This window comes from Pseudochaenichthys georgianus, chromosome 15 (assembly GCF_902827115.2).
Source record: "Pseudochaenichthys georgianus chromosome 15, fPseGeo1.2, whole genome shotgun sequence".
In the NCBI taxonomy this organism is placed as follows: Eukaryota; Metazoa; Chordata; class Actinopteri; order Perciformes; family Channichthyidae; genus Pseudochaenichthys; species Pseudochaenichthys georgianus.
In genome coordinates, this window is record NC_047517.1 from 29,939,992 (window position 1) to 29,955,953 (window position 15,962).

General features: G+C 42.6%; 1 protein-coding gene across 1 annotated transcript in view; it reads right to left on the bottom strand.

Moving 5' to 3' along the window:
• The window catches only part of LOC117459714 (protein bicaudal C homolog 1-like), a 58,733-nt gene that overhangs the window by 25,148 nt on the left and 17,623 nt on the right, over positions 1-15,962 (bottom strand). The window contains exons 3-6 of the mRNA XM_034100797.2: positions 9,052-9,121; positions 5,512-5,591; positions 4,053-4,211; positions 2,651-2,704 (exon numbers count right to left, since the gene is read on the bottom strand). Of these exons, the coding sequence (XP_033956688.1) occupies positions 2,651-2,704; positions 4,053-4,211; positions 5,512-5,591; positions 9,052-9,121 (363 nt within the window). The remainder of the gene's footprint in view (positions 1-2,650; positions 2,705-4,052; positions 4,212-5,511; positions 5,592-9,051; positions 9,122-15,962) is intronic.

A 15,962-nucleotide genomic window follows, 5' to 3' on the forward strand; every position in this document is an offset into this window, starting at 1 on the left:
CTGCCAATTATTGTCCATATATTTTATTTGATAGGAAATACATTGAATGGCTTGTAGGTAGTGAGCTGCCAGTGCTGATAAAGTAAAAAGTTCAATAATTATTAGAAAATATATCTTTCCTATGGGCTACTTTCCTTCACCTCAGTTAAGGGAAATTGGCTCCAAATGAAGTGATGAAGCGCGTACATAATAAAGGCTATGTGTGGAAGGACTGTCTAGTCGTGAGACTTGAGTGTTTTATGGAACAGCACACAAGGTATTTGGGTATCATGGGATGAGGTGAGTATCAAGGTCTGCTTCAGAAGGAGCCAAGTTGACAGAGAGGGAAACCTGTGCTTTGATCCGCCCTCGTCATCCGCTGACAGTGTGTTTTTTGGAGGCCAGAACAATCTTTGCGGTTCTCTACAGCTTATATTATAAACCTCTTTGTAAAACACTGCTACAGTTTGGTTTGATTATCCTTTTTTTCACCCATAGCTAAAAGATTTGATGGCCTGGGTTGCGGCGTGCTGCTTATGAAAATAAGCAATGAGCTTGGAGAGGTGGGGGTATGCGTACATGCAGACATTTGCCAAATCACACTGCAAAAATATCCAGCATGACCTTCTGTCTCACTCTCCATCACACACACTCCACTCACTCAGTCATTCTCACAAGCGTTGTTAGTTTTGGTCAGTCCACAGTGGAGGAACGTGTTCGCTGTAGCATTCTGCTGCGGTGTTGAAATACAGCAAAAGTTCAGGGATTTAACACTTCACACGAGCAGAGGGGTCGTCTGCCAACAGAGCTGAGGCTGGAGGTCAGGCTTCAGTCAGGACTGAAACTGAGAAGACAGGGAAGAGGGCTGGAAATTGGCTGGAGATGGCGAAGGGGGCCAGAGGCTCGAGCTTGTAATTTTACAATTGTTTTGGTAGAAGTGGTCTGGGAGTAGCTTAGGAGGAATGGTGCTTGCGGCTAAGAGGAAGCGCTGAAATGTTGCCTGAAGTGCACAATTACCTACTGTAACCCTGGAGCTCTCACATCAGCCGGATTAGGAAGAGAAGTCGGCTGTCCGATTTTTTGTTTATGGAGGAAGTAACTGTAATGAGTGATGCACTTTGGACGACTAAACTACTACAGCGTTTCAGGGTTACAAATGAGTTGGAAAGGGTTAGTCAGAATCGCTAATGAGAAGGCAAGGATTGTGAGTTATTTTTCGTAAGAGCAGGAGACAAGCACTGTTTAGCTGCGGTCCAAAATTGGCCAGGCGAGTGTTGCCAAAGGCAGGGGGAACAGGAAATAGGGTGGGTGGAGTTGTGAACATGAACTTCAGGAGCTAGCAGGTTAGAAAGCTACAACAGCAGGACTTTTTTCATTTGATTTTCCTGTGATCAATCTCTGTCACACTGCAGTCAAGCAGCATCCCTCTTTCTCTGCTGCTAGTATTATTTTTGCTGTGCAGTTATAGTAGAAAAGTATAAACAATAGGCAGGGTTCATACCCTTTTTCACCAATGATTTTCAATGACTTTTCCATGACCTTTATCTAAAGTTCCATGAACAAAACAATTACTCTTTCTCAGCGGTACCACTGAAAATGGTTTATTTTAACATGGAACAGGAAACTAAGGTCTGAAACATGTTGTGCCTATCTACAGTAAAACAAATCAAATAGTAGGCTTACTAGCTTCTCCACGCAAACTAAAATCTCACCAGAAAAATACCTCGTCAGTTAAAGTTTCATTACTACACGATACAGTATTTATTATCATTATAGTATCACTATTTTAGCTAAAATATAAATTATATTTGATGCACTTTAGTTACATTTCCATGACTTTCCAAAACTTTGGGAAAAATATTGTTTTCCATAACTTTTCCAAGGCCTGGAATTTGCATTTTGAATTTCCATGACTTTTCCAGGTTTTTAATGACCGTAAGAACCTTGAATAGGGATGTAACGATACCAAAAACTCACGGTACGATAATATCGCGATAAAAAGTCCACGGTACGATATTTATCGCGATATTGAAAAATAAAGAAAAAAAATGTGAATTTCTTTACTTGAATTTTTTTTCTTTATTGAATAATAAATCTGATTTGTACAGCATTTTAGTAGGATAGTAGTATTTTAAAGTGTTAACAATATAATAATCAGACACTGCAATAGAATAAATCAAGTTTCACTTTTTCAAGTAACTCAACTCTACTGTAACTCACTCACTCAGCATCATCAAGGTTATCTTTTAGGAATATGAGCATGTCCACATTTCCAGGTAGAAGCTGGGATGTTTGGGCGTTTACAATATCCCCTCTGTGGGAAAAACTCTCTTGCTTGGTACTGATGTTGCTGGGACAGAGATATATGCTTTGGCCATGGGTGACAGCAGTGGGTCAAACTGTCTCACCACCACTTCAAAAACAATACAGTTGTTGCCAGGAAGGTGAGGCTTATTGACAGGGCGAGATATAAATATACTGTTGGTACTTGTCAATGTCTCTGATAATACAATCAATTGCAATTGTCAAAAATTATAGAGGACCACGCTCGCCATGCCTCAAAAAGGTCAAAAATGAAATACTTACAAGCCTGCAGGGAATATTCGTTTAACGCACTTAAAACGTTGCGTGCAGTATCCCTTTAAAATATATCGTCTGGGTTCCAACTTACCCTTATTTTGACTCGAGCGGCCTCCACCCCTCCTGGCTGCCCTGCGATGGACACCTGTTCACAATAAAAAGGTACATGTAAATCAGTTAGCCAGTTCAAAACCAATCCAAGACAAATAATGGCTGCATACAGTTGCACTTAATTTAAAAGTCGAAAGAAAAACTCTAGAACAAATATAATGAAAGCAGGAGAGGTTGAAGGGCTTCCTCTTAACTGAAACCTAAACCCCATTGTGACATATTTCCAGTTAATGTAATTTTTTATATTCTTGAACCACACAATTACAGTAACCACAACCTAACACAGCATTATAAAAATGGCCTCGACAATTGAAGTATTTTTTTTAACACAACCATTGAATAAATGATCAAGCAAACATAAATATCGGCAGTCTGCTTCATCTCTGGCCCGTTTCTGCCAAATGAACAAACCACACACATACTATGCATATACAGTATACACAGTGAAACCCCTTGAAAAACCCTTTTATGCTTCATTCTAGGAAACATGAAGAGTGCTTGAAAAATAACCCGGAATCCTAGTAGCTGCAGTAAAAAGGAAAGGTAAGTAGCCACTTCATTGATTTTCAGGGTCATCTACATATGCTTATATAACAGCACTGCACTTTAATATGCTCTGTGTCTGCACTGTATCTCCCAGGCTCTGCTGCAGTCAGAAAGCTTCTGGAACAACCTAAGTGGTCTTAGCCCTAAAAAAAGAGTCTCTTGCTACTTATCAGCCCGGACTTGCATCATCAGAGTAAGACTGGAGGGGTCGGACAGTGTATGAGACACAGAATACTGACTTCAGGCATATCTTATTATGCAAAATCCACACTGATAGGGTTGAAATCAGTGACCTTTAAAACTGAATGGGTTGTCAGTGTGCACTTCAGAGCACCTGGCCAAGAGAGAGATCTAATGTCGTGCCTGGTAGAGTGCACTGCTGAACTCCTCATACTACACTTCAAAGTTAATTACAGCAGGATCCGACTGCTCCTCTACAGCCAGTCCAGCCAAAACACACCGACTTCCTCTGGGCTGGCCAATCAAAACAGCCAGCTGGACCAACCCTCTCTAATATGTCTGGCCCGGGATGCTTCGACAGGTAATGAAGTGGCTAGAGGGCTGCATGCAAAGATCAAAACAGAACAACTTGAGCTTCGACTGAAGAAAGTGAATTGTGAAGGGCTGATGATAGTAAACACTTAAGGTGGAAGAATTCAAAACACTTACACTCAAAACATCAATCGTGTAAGATTGTGGTTCAAGAGAATAAAGGACATATTCGTTGAGGAGGAGTCTTTGATCAGCTGGCAGGAAACGGCTCACTCGCTCCATCCATCTACCTCTGATGCCTCATCGAGACGCCTCTGAGTAAATCCATGTTGTAGATCACATACCTGGTTGCTTTTCTCCGCCTGGTTGTTCCTGTTAGAGTCTGGGAAATGGATGTGGCAACCCGTCTCCTCCATCACCCTCTTGATGTTGTTGCCACCTTTGCCGATAACGTGGGAGTGCTCTGTGTGGGAGACGTCCATCTTCAGAGTTACCCTGTTACTCTAATGAGCAGGAAAGAGAGGGCTGTGTGATGACACTTTGATTTATAATGCTCAGACTGTGCAGCTTGGTACTCAGAGAAAGATGCATCTGTGTATATGTTTATTTGAAAAAGCACTTCATAATACAGTTAGAAAGGTGTCATGCAATACATTCAAGTTGCAACATATTGCAGTCATCACAGAATGCTTATTAAACTCAATACATAACCTTCATCACTGTGACATTTTAAAGTGTATAAACAAAAGGAGGACCAGGATAAATGATGCTCTCCGCTCCCTACAGATGGGCTGCGACCGACATTTTTTCCATTATCGATTAATCTGATGTTGTTTTTATAGATTAATAATTAATTGTTTGGTCTATACAATGTCAGGACAGTTAGAGAAATGCACATCCTACTGTCGTTCTCACAATCCAAGGTGTGTTTATTGTCAGCAGAACATTATTATGATATACAGTACAAGAGAGAAAAGCAAGACTCCTTCATATTTGAGAGGCTTGAAACCACATAGTCCATTGTTCAAGATTGGCAGGTCAGAGAAAAGACATTGGCAGAGAAAGAGGCTTTTGGTGCATGTCCATTGGTCTCCTCTTATTATAAATGCTGCTTCACTGAAAGCCCTATTTTAAACACTTGCATGTGCTGCAGCCCTTTTGAAAAGAGGCAAAAAGCAACAAAGTATGCAGTACATTCAAATAAATGAGACACATTAATAAATATCTTTGTCTGCCAGACTCAAATAAATGGCCTCTTCGTGACAAAGACATACAAGACGGTATAAACTAAGCCAATAATGTGTTGCTCTTTTGTGTCGGGCTGGCCAAAGTGCACAGATGATTGCAGGCCCCCAGGGGGTGCTACAGCGCAGTCGCCGAGGTACAATTTTTCTTGTGTTTCCATGGCAACGGAAACACACACACACACACACACACACACACACACACACACACACACACACACACACACACACACACACACACACACACACACACACACACACACACACACACACACACACACACACACACACACACACACACACACACACACACACACACACACACACACACACACACACACACACAATCCCTGATAAGGCTTGGGATGAGAGTATCTGGCCAGATAAGTGCCAAGTTTAAACCACACTGCTGTGTGCAATCTGTCACTGACCAGTGGGAGAGCCGAGGTGAAATACATTAATGCGAACTGAACACCAGCGAGAGAAAAGAGAGTGAAAAAGAGAAAAAGGAGAATGACACACAGTCTTATCTTTACCTCGATAAAGATGTTTACCGTACCTTTGTGTCGAGGACGGACATAATTCTGTCTTTGGCTTCCCTCACATTGTCCCTCTTCCCGCACACCTTGATGTGTGGATCTGCAGGGAATAACAGTGGAAGAAAAGAGACATGCAGACATTAAAGAGAGAGGCATGTTCAACTTGTGGATGTTATTATGTGTGAGAGTGTCAGTGCTGATACAAAAAGGGAAGAGATACAACGTGAGGGTGTGGGACACCATTTAAATCCATTTAACCAAACATAACACAGCAGTCTGGATGTGTCAAGAAATTAGAGCGGGTCAGAGAATACCTCTGCCGAGTCTCATTTAAGTCGAAGAGCAACCACACCATGGGAGGAGGAGGAGGAGGAGGAGGAGGAGGAGGAGGAGGAGGAGGAGGAGGAGGAGGAGGAGTGCAGCTCTGTGGAATTATATTCAGGAAATCCTTCAGAACATTTTGTGTGCTCTTAGCACCCCGCTACAGAAAATAAGTCAACTTCCTAGAATTCTTGTTGAAATGCTCTCAGTGGTCACACAACAGAAGTAAAGGTCCCACTAGCTTGAGTGCTCCCAGAAGCCTTGCCAGCCTCTTAATACTTTCATACTTCAGATAAAATAACCAAACACTGCATACCAAAAGCATTCAGAGCTAATGCTTGTGTAGCGCTGGGTAAGCTAACATCTGGCTCCGCGCATGTTGGACCCCTGGAGAACGCAAATGTAAAAACGCATGAACACACACACAAATGTAAATGTGCACACGCGTGTACTACACACTCATGGTCCATCGCCTCTGTGTTAACTGTACTGAGAAGCAGGAAGTCAACTAAGCCGCCTTCCAGGAATACCCCTCCCCATACACACACTTAAAGCATCTGAGATTTACAGTATGGGCTCCAGTCAGGACTCACTGAGGCAGGTTACTCTTAGTCGTTGGGAACTCTGCAAACCCCTTGGAAGCATGTTTTGAGTTTCAAAGAGCAAAGAACATAACCCTTAAAAACAATGGCCAGGACATATGTTTGTGATGACATGGGAAGTTTCTGATTTCCAGAATGTTTTATATGATGATTATCTCACAAAAGCCAAACCAAGAAGCTCTCTATGGAGCCCCACAATACAATGAGAACACATGATCTCAGTCTCCTGTAGAAGAACATGGGATGGCTAAAATGAAATTCAGTTTTTAGAGGTATGTGAAGGGGGTTCAGCTCTATATTTAATGGAGTCTACGGGGACCATCGAGTGCCAGCAGTGTCACAGGGGTCAGGATATGTCAGCGCACACTACAAGAGATGCTGGATCTCATGGGAGAGGAACAACAGCTCTTTGAAGGCCTGAAGGGCAGGAACTAAAGCTGTAGTCTGAGACAGAAACAAAACAAAGGAAACAGAAAAAAGAGCAAAAGTGGTTAGAGACCCATCGCAGTCTCAGAGCTGGTTCCAGGAACATTTCCCATCATACAGCTGTTGCTGTGAACAATAGAAATGTCTCCACTTCCTCCTGTGGCACCCACTGTGACCATTAGAGGGAGTATGGTCCTTCCAGTGACTGACCTGCACTGCACATCTGGCAAACATTAGCCAGCCTAAACGAGTGTTGCAGTCGTGATGTAAAACGCCCCCGCATTTTTTAAATGGAGTGTGGTGTATGCTCCTTTTCGATGATTGATTGTGGAATAAAAAATGAACACCTTAAGTCTTAATTTGGCGCACACAACAGCTGGAAAAGCAAACAAAAACAAGAGTAAACTTGCAGCTGCAAAACTTGAATGTTTTCAGTCGCACACATTTCAGTTCCACTTGACGGAGAAGAAACCTTTTGACCCAGAGCTCCGTGCTGGCAAAGCTAAAACGTTTTTCCAGCTGAGGAATACATTCGAAAATACCACACAAATGAAGGGAATTAAGTCCATTTGGCTTGGCGTTTGTCATTCAGAACATCTGCGGGAACTTTGAATCGGACAACTGGCAAGTAGAAGAAGTAGAAAGACAAAAAACAGAGATAAAAACATGCTTGATACATTAAAAGACATCTCACAGTATTGGCCATTCTGTCACTCAGAGCAACATGGACCTGTCATGTGTGAGTCCTCTCTGTATTAAATCAAAGTGCTGATGATGGCTCGACCCAGAGGCTAACAACAGGCCTTATCACACTTATGCAGGTGGCAGGGACAGCTAGCTGCAGGTGATCAATGCCGTAGATTTTGGCCCAGCATGAGGAGAGGACACAAACATACAAATCCCCCACATCTGCTGGTATCCTGCAGGGTAACCAATTCCAGACCTAACATAAAAGACAGCATTCGTGCAGAATTCCAGGAAAACAGGGAAAACTCACACCCTATGAGTTTGGATTAGGCTAACTCAAAATAATCTGGACCAAGTATAGCACTTCATCAGCTATTTTAGGGGCAGAGAAAGTTGTTTCGACCCTGTAAGGAGTCAAATATTCTTTTTTTAGCCATTAGTCCAGGTTTTTTTAGCCATTAGTCCAGGTTGCGAAAACAGATGGTCAGATCTACATGTCTCTTCTCCCACAAAATCATTCGCTCGTAAGATAACTGTAAGTGATTAGCCAACATTCTTCCCCTCTGCTGCTCTCAGTTTACGCAACACAGGGAAAAATCCATCAGGCTACGAGTCATGGTTCAGAATTTTAAATATCGTCGACAGAACATCATTTCCAGGTGGTGTTGGAGGCAGGTTTTGTGAATGAATGAATGAACCGGATGAATCTAGAGGAAAATATGTTGCATATTCTGATGTAACCCCGTCAACTATTTTCTAAACAGAGCGAGTGAGGAAGTTACATAATGTCATTGGATTCCACATCTGGCTTGAAGACGCACACCGGCAATTCTCCTGAGGACAACAAAACGGGCACAGCTACACCTACTCCTCAAACTCCGTCTCACCCCCTCCCGGAAGAACTTTAAATAACTGTGATAATGTTTTATTGGTAACAGAGTGCAACAAGAACAACTCGGCCAAAGAACGAGCGGGTTTCAATACAACTCCCACCCTCCTCTTCCTCCACAGCTGAAATATACAAATTCCTTAGCACAGATAAAGTTACTGGCTTTCATGTTTTCAGACTCAATTCAACTTTTAAATAATGAATGATAGTGCAACCTTGAAACACTTCCTTATTGTCCATCTGAGATGAATTACTTTCCTTAGAACATATTTCTGGTTAAAGCAACACTGACAAATAGTCATTAACCTATGTTTGGTGGAGAGTTAGCACAGCTATGTGTCCCCTCACATTCACACATCAGGGTTAGTTTGGTTCTTTTGTCGTTGCACATCTTTACAATTAGTTGTGGACTTTGCATTTCTGTTAGATACACAGTAGGCAACAGTATTTCAAGAATGTGTTAAAGGAAGTCATAAAAACGTTTGCCTGAGTTTGTGGACTTGTGGCAGGTTAAACCGATTCATACATTATGTATGGTTGCATAAGGGAAAAAGTGTTTAGGAGTACATGGATCCTGTAGGAATATAATCTTAAAGGGTTACAAAGGGATATAAAGAAAAGGAAAAACTAGTCACCTTTTTTGGACTTGGCTCCGATTTTCAGTTTGGACGGCCAGGCTATCTGCGTTTGGGTCTCATCCATGATCTGGAACAGAGGGAAGGAGGGCTGACATTAGCTTATCACAATCATCAATACTGTGTGTTGACAGACAAATACACACATTTCATTGGGCTCTAGTCAGGATAATCAAGTTCCTTTACTCTGTCTTAACGTGTCTATGTCTTATTATAGACACGCATGGGAGAGGGATCCCTCCTCTGTGGCTCTCCCTGAGGTTTCTCCCATGTTCCCTTTAAACTGTGGGTTTTCTCTGGAAGTTTTTCCTTGTACGATGTGAGGGTCTAAGGACAGAGGGTGTTGTATGTCATACTGATACACACTGTGAAGTCCACTGAGACAAACATTTGTGATTTATGCCCCTTTCACACCAGCGCCTTTTCAGCTCCGGCTCGGAGCTAGAGCCTGAAAAGCGCTGGGTTTTCCTGTTCACACCGCAGCGGCGCCGGCTCTTAGCTCCGGAATCCGCTTCATTTCCAGCTCCAAAAAATTGTCGGTCCAGAGGCAAGAGCTTTGGAGCTAAGAGGTGACGTCGCTTACGTCTCTCTTACGTCGAGGCGTGCAGGAAACTAAACCCACCTCCCATGGGTCGACTGTCATGCCTGCCTACAAGCAGTAGTGCCTATAAACACACTTTATAAAGGCAGGCAACACTAACCAGGCTTCGTGTGATTCTGTTTATTTGTGCCTTACTTTGACCATCCGTTCACTGTTATCGATCATTGTGGAGAGAGGCAGACGTGTTGTTTTGTATTATTGCAGCTATCGGATGCAAGTAGTCAGTTTAGCTTCGGTTGCTATGCTAACATCACCCGTTTTATACCAGAGAAACTTTCATAACAGCGTTGTGAAACCAAACAGTGTCAATTCAGACTGACACACATTCACTTAGGCTAAGGGGAACTGGGGATATGCATCAGCTGCTTGTGTGAGTCGGACAGTGAATACTTTAGAGCGGCCGCTGCAGTGTGAGCTAACCGGGAGCTAACGGGATAATAAACTCCTGTGGAAGAGCAGCACTGCAGCGGTCGGTAAATGCCGCAGAAACACATTAATAAACAATGAACCACGGCACTCTGGAGCAAAGTATAAGGTTGGAGAAGTCGTTATTCAATTTATTCTGGCTTCGTGTGATTAAAAGCAACACGATCATCGACCCGACGCAGTTGTTGTTGTTGTGAGCGCCGTAATGGGTGCCGTTGGGGAGCAAATCAGCGATGTAAACGGTGACGTCATGACGCAGCAGGGGCAGCTCTGGGGCGCCAGTGGGCGGTGTGCACAGAGCGGGAGCTGAAAAGGGAAACCGGAGCTGAATCAGAAAAGCGCCCGCTCGGAGCCAGAAACTGAAAAGCGCTGGTGTGAAAGCCGCAATAGAGTGGGCTATATAAATAAACATTGATTGATTGATTGATTGATTGATTGATTGATTGATTGATTGATTGATTGATTGATTGATAATGTGGCTTTGGCTTGGTTTGCAGTGTGGACAACTGTTCACTACTGCTTCTCTTGTACTGACAAATATTAATTTCTTCAGTAAACATATAAAACAAGTTAAAATGAATGATGATGTAAAATGGAGCATGTTAGAATGGTCAAAGTAAAAGTAATGAAACCCAGAGAAGTCAATAGTAGTTTCAACATGTCTGATGATATAAGCCAATATGATGTTTCCAGACATTTCTTTGTTTCTGCTCAACTACCAAATCCTCCCACCCTTACAGTGCTTACACCACCCAAAAAAACAATAACAAAACATTACACTTGGCTTGGGTGCATGTGAAAAATGCCAACAACAATCTATGTAAGAGCTCTTTGACAAGTCTTGTCATCGGAACCACAAGCACATGCAAGGATGTGAAAAAAGAAAACTGCTGGCAGCACAAAATAAAAACAGCAAGGAGCTGGTCAAGACGCTGTCAGCGTTCCAATCAGAGGCAATCTATTCCCCACCCTCCTGCTCCTCTTCCTGAACACCAGGAAGCTCACCTTGCTTGCTTTCCTGGCTACAGATCCACAAACAAGCCCCATCACGAGTGGTTGATGCGAGTGGAAAAAAGAATAAGTAGGAAAAACTGTCAAACCTTCCAAAAAATTAGGACCCGAAATGATCTCTCCTAACGTTATGCTCTGGATTTCAACAAGTCTTGTTTTCTCAAAAAGTTCATGCGGCCTTTTTGTTGGTTTTACTTTCCAGGCGTTTGTCTTTTTAGGGTGAAGATATGAATTTCTCTAAGCCTCGACCATGTGATCATTCATCCGAGGACGACTTCCACTCATTACATGATGAGCAGCACTTCATCTTCCTTGGTGGCTCAGTGCATTAAGCAATGAGCCCCAAATGAAAGAGAAGGGGGATTAACAGCCATCAGCACTGCCAGAGAAGATAGGACGTTAAATAGCACAGCAATCAATAGCCTTCAATATATCTTTTTTTACAAATATATCCGCTACTTTTTCTTGCCAAATAATAACAAATACAGCCTGTACTCCTATGGGATGTGCTGCACAAATCCAAAAGGGAAGTGCTTAAATTCCTCCATATGCTCTCCTGGAAGCAGCGTGGTCTGCTTGGCATCTTTTGCAACACATTCTGAGTTTATCCACTGCCAGTCTCACGTACCTGTAAAACAGAGAGACAGCTTGGAAAGGCCTGATGCGTGCCTCTCTTTACTTTGCAGCTATATACTCAGAGTCCATGATGGTTGAGTGGAAGCCCTTTCAAGCCTCACTGATTTCCTAAAACGTCCTATAATCACATACACAAATGGACAGCCTAGGCCAGCAACAGAATGAGCTGCTAAGGCCATTAGCCTGCCACGAGAAGAGCAAGCTTAAATACAATTAGTTTAAACAGCACCATTTGATTCATTAAAGCAAGATGTTCATTGTTTTTAGGACACAAAAGTCTTCTTTCAAAAAGGCAGTTTCTTTGTTCTTTAGAAAAACAAGATTCTGCACCGCTCAGAAACGCTCAGAAAACAGATCTGTTTAAGCCAACAAAATCATTGCAAAACACATTTGTACAACAGTTAATATTGTGTTGCATTCTTCCTTCTCTCTCTTAAGCTCAAGATGGATTTCTTTGAGTATCATCATGTTCTAGCAGCAGAGAAACACGCTATCAGTCATTCTATCCTGCTTGTGGCGCTGAATTTACTCAGTCTCTTTTGAGTGAATCACAAAAACAAAAGGAATGTTAGTATCATTTTGTGCAATTATGAAATAAAAGGAGAATGCTTTTCAGATGAGCTCGCTCAACTATTTTTGTTAAGGATTCTTTTGTGGTATCATTTAATATGACTAAGCGGAAAAGAGTTACAGTTTTATATCCAGCATGCTAAGGACCCCCATTGATGTGCTCCAACTGGAAACCTTCCCTCCTATCTGCAAGATAGTCACAGTGCCAACATAATATTATCAGTCTTTTCACTCAGATTGGTTTTACACGCACTAAAATGTAGGCCTGAAACCAAAATTGATGAGTTCTGTGTTACTAGGTTTCCTACTACCTCGAGGCACAAGCTACTCTAATGTACAACATGACACCCTCCCACCGTCATCTGGTAAAAGCATAATACATCTCAAAAACCCTGTGGCTAAATGCTAACTTGTTTCTCTATAAACTGAAGTCACGTGCCCACACCAACAGCTGGATGTATCATAACAACATTAAAAGGACATTATGTTCCCAGTGATAAGAAGTAACTCCTTTTCTTTTGCCTCCAAATGTCCCTTGTTTTGACTTCTTCTCCTGCGACAATGACATGACAATGATTCTGGTTTTAAATTGAACGCCTCCTTGACAACATCCACACGTTAGAGAAACGACACCGCCGCAACCTCTTAGAGGCTGTTGGAATTACAGTGGCAACGTGGGGGCGGACGAGTGTTGCAGAGTTCCACATATGTCATTAAAAAGTGATAAGCTGCTTTTCAATCTTTTTTTAGCAGCTACGCAGTTTAGAAAACCCAGTAAAGTAAAAGCTTCTGATACAAATGACAAAAGCAACACATCTGAAGTAACTCCAATTATACTTTCCCTAAATGATCAAACTTTAGGGGCTATGCCTCATCAACTTTTTCTCTGAAAGAGTTTTGTTCGGAGAGACCTGTTTCCTGTCCAGCATTGCTGTTCTTGGCAGCAACGTGCAGATGGGACTGATTTCTGACAGACCACACACCATTTTAAAGGGTGGAAGCCGTTTATTTGTATGGAGAGGCTTGCACATACCTCTCAAATGGGTCAAGATATTTGCTCAAATTAAGTTACCTATATATTTAGGGTTTCACCCTTTCTTCTCAACAACCCCGCCCTTTCTGAGATGAATAAATACATAAATGACTACGGTTCTGGTCAGTTTCATGGCACGATGATAGGTTTCCAGCTGCAGCAGTGAAGGGCTGCACGTGAAATCAAACAGGCAAGTTCCTGAAAGACAGCACATGTGTTCAACACACGTGACTGCGTGTGTACCTCTGGATGTGTGTGCTACTATAGCTCAGCAGCAAGCAACATGGCAGAGGCATGTTTCCTGGTCTGCATTGCAATGGTGCAGCTGTTGATTCAGCTGGATTGAGTGTGTGTGTGTGTGTGTGTGTGTGTGTGTGTATGTGTGTGTGTGTGTGTGTGTGTGTGTGTGTGTGTGTGTGTGTGTGTGTGTGTGTGTGTGTGTGTGTGTGTGTGTGTGTGTGGTGTGTGTGTGAGTGAGGGGGACACAGAGGACTGCAGAGGGGTGTAAAGAGGGCAGAGTTAGGACCGACTGAGGGAACAGCATGCACTGAAACATCCCCGCGAGACTCCACAGCCATAACTGAGTTCATGTTAACAACCTGAGTGCTAACTCGCAGCTAAAGCCCCTAACACCTCGGGCTACTACTAATATATGCATAGTTAGGAAAGAGAAACACTACACCTACAAATAAAACTACACTATAAAGCAATATAAACTAATTGAACCTCTATGAAAAACAAACATTTGTCATTATGTTTCGATGGTACTGTTTTCCTACTTTCCCAAGAGGAGCAAAATACAAGAAGCTTCAGTGCTATAGAGCAAATGAATGATGCCTGGCCTGAGATCTGAGTGAACTGGCACTTATACATCCCGCCTGGCATGATTTACAGAGCCACAGCTCCTGGGAAAGAGTGATGGAAGGGGGATGAGAGACCAAGTTGCAAGAGGTTCAAAGGCATCTCACAACTCAAATCCACTCCAAGCTCTTCTGTGGTTCAGTTATCGTCTTCACCAGCCGAGCTTCTCGGCACTCAGCTGTCCCGCGGCTCAACTTCTGCACAGCTCTCCAAACAGCTTAGTGGTCTGTGCCATGATTTTACACTCCAACAGTCCTCGATCCAAAAATTGCAAAGCACAACCGTGCGATGAACTGCTCACTTGAAGCGATTGATTTGCAGAGAAATCCCCTTGTTATACCAGACTGATAACGATGACACATCAGGCATCGGTCTAGTGAAATGCAATGATCAAATAACAGCAGGAGGGGGAGGAGGATCTAGGGAAGAGCAGGAGGAAGAGTTAGGAGGCAAAAACAAGACTGTACAGAAAGAGCGACATGAAGCTGGCCAGATTCCCCATGTGAGCTGGAGTGACTTGCACAATGCTTATTTCCCAGCTGTGGCACCCTCCTGTGGTCCCACTCTGTCTGCTTTCCTCTCAACTTTCTCATCCACAACATGAGGAGGAAGCACTGTTTGTGCTCCATTATAAAAGCTTTGCTCAGGACTCAAAGGAAGTCCAACAGACAGTGAGTAAGAGGGTTTCACCAACCACCGCCTGTAGAGAAAATGTGGGGGTGGACCATTATGTTGCTCTTTGGAGAATGAACTCTAAATCTCATTCCCAGAGCTAATATTTAAAAGCCTGTGTGTCAAAAAGTACCTTACCCTAGTGAGGGAGTTGCTATGGCTGTGCTTTATGAGTCTCTCTGAGTGTGTGAAGTACATGGGTGTGTTGGACGGGCAAGGAAGCAGCCAAACTAAGAGTTTCCATTTTCAGCAACTCCAAGGTATTTCACACACCTCATCCATTTTCTTCCAACAATACCGTTCCACAGGCGCACTCAGTGTTTATTTTCCTGACTTTAATTGGGCATGTACAGTGATCACGCTATCAGAGGGAAACTATACAGCATTATCCAAATGGAAATTCTACAATAAAAACATGACTCTTTACTGCTCCTCGCCAGCATGCAAACCCAAACAGCTGCACGCTAATTTACAATTTCTCCTCTAATAACCTCTGTTTCTTTGAACAAGCTGTGAGAGTCTTTCAAGCCAGAGACTTTAAAATATGTGACTTTGAAAGTCAATACACGAACAGCCTTAGTTTGGCAGAGTATCTTTGTGTAACGAGGTAGACACCTACACTGGATATCTAAAACCTTACAGTTATATCCAGACCAAAACAGGTGGAGACAGAGCTACAGTATATCAAGGGTCTTTGCTGAGTCTTTGTTCCAAAAGGAAGAGAATTTCGAGGTGCCTGGTTTGCATTACTTGGTTTTAGAAAACTGCTTCAGAGACAGCTAAATTGCCTCCTTCTTTGACATTAAACTCAGCTTTCTAACCTCCAAAACCAAACACGGAACATAGACAAAAGGGGAATGCTAAAACAAACCGCTGTCCATCATTTATTTCATTACAGGCCATTAACATACTATGGAGGGAATTTAACGTATACAGGAAGCTGGATTTTAAACAAGAAAGAAACCAAAGGGGATGTTCTTAATGATAACTGCAAATGAACGGTGTCAGTGTTAGGGTTGAGCAATATGGAAAAAGTGTTTATCATCTTAATTACATTCACTATTCTAAAGAATCTTTTAATTTCCCTTCCATTGATGTATA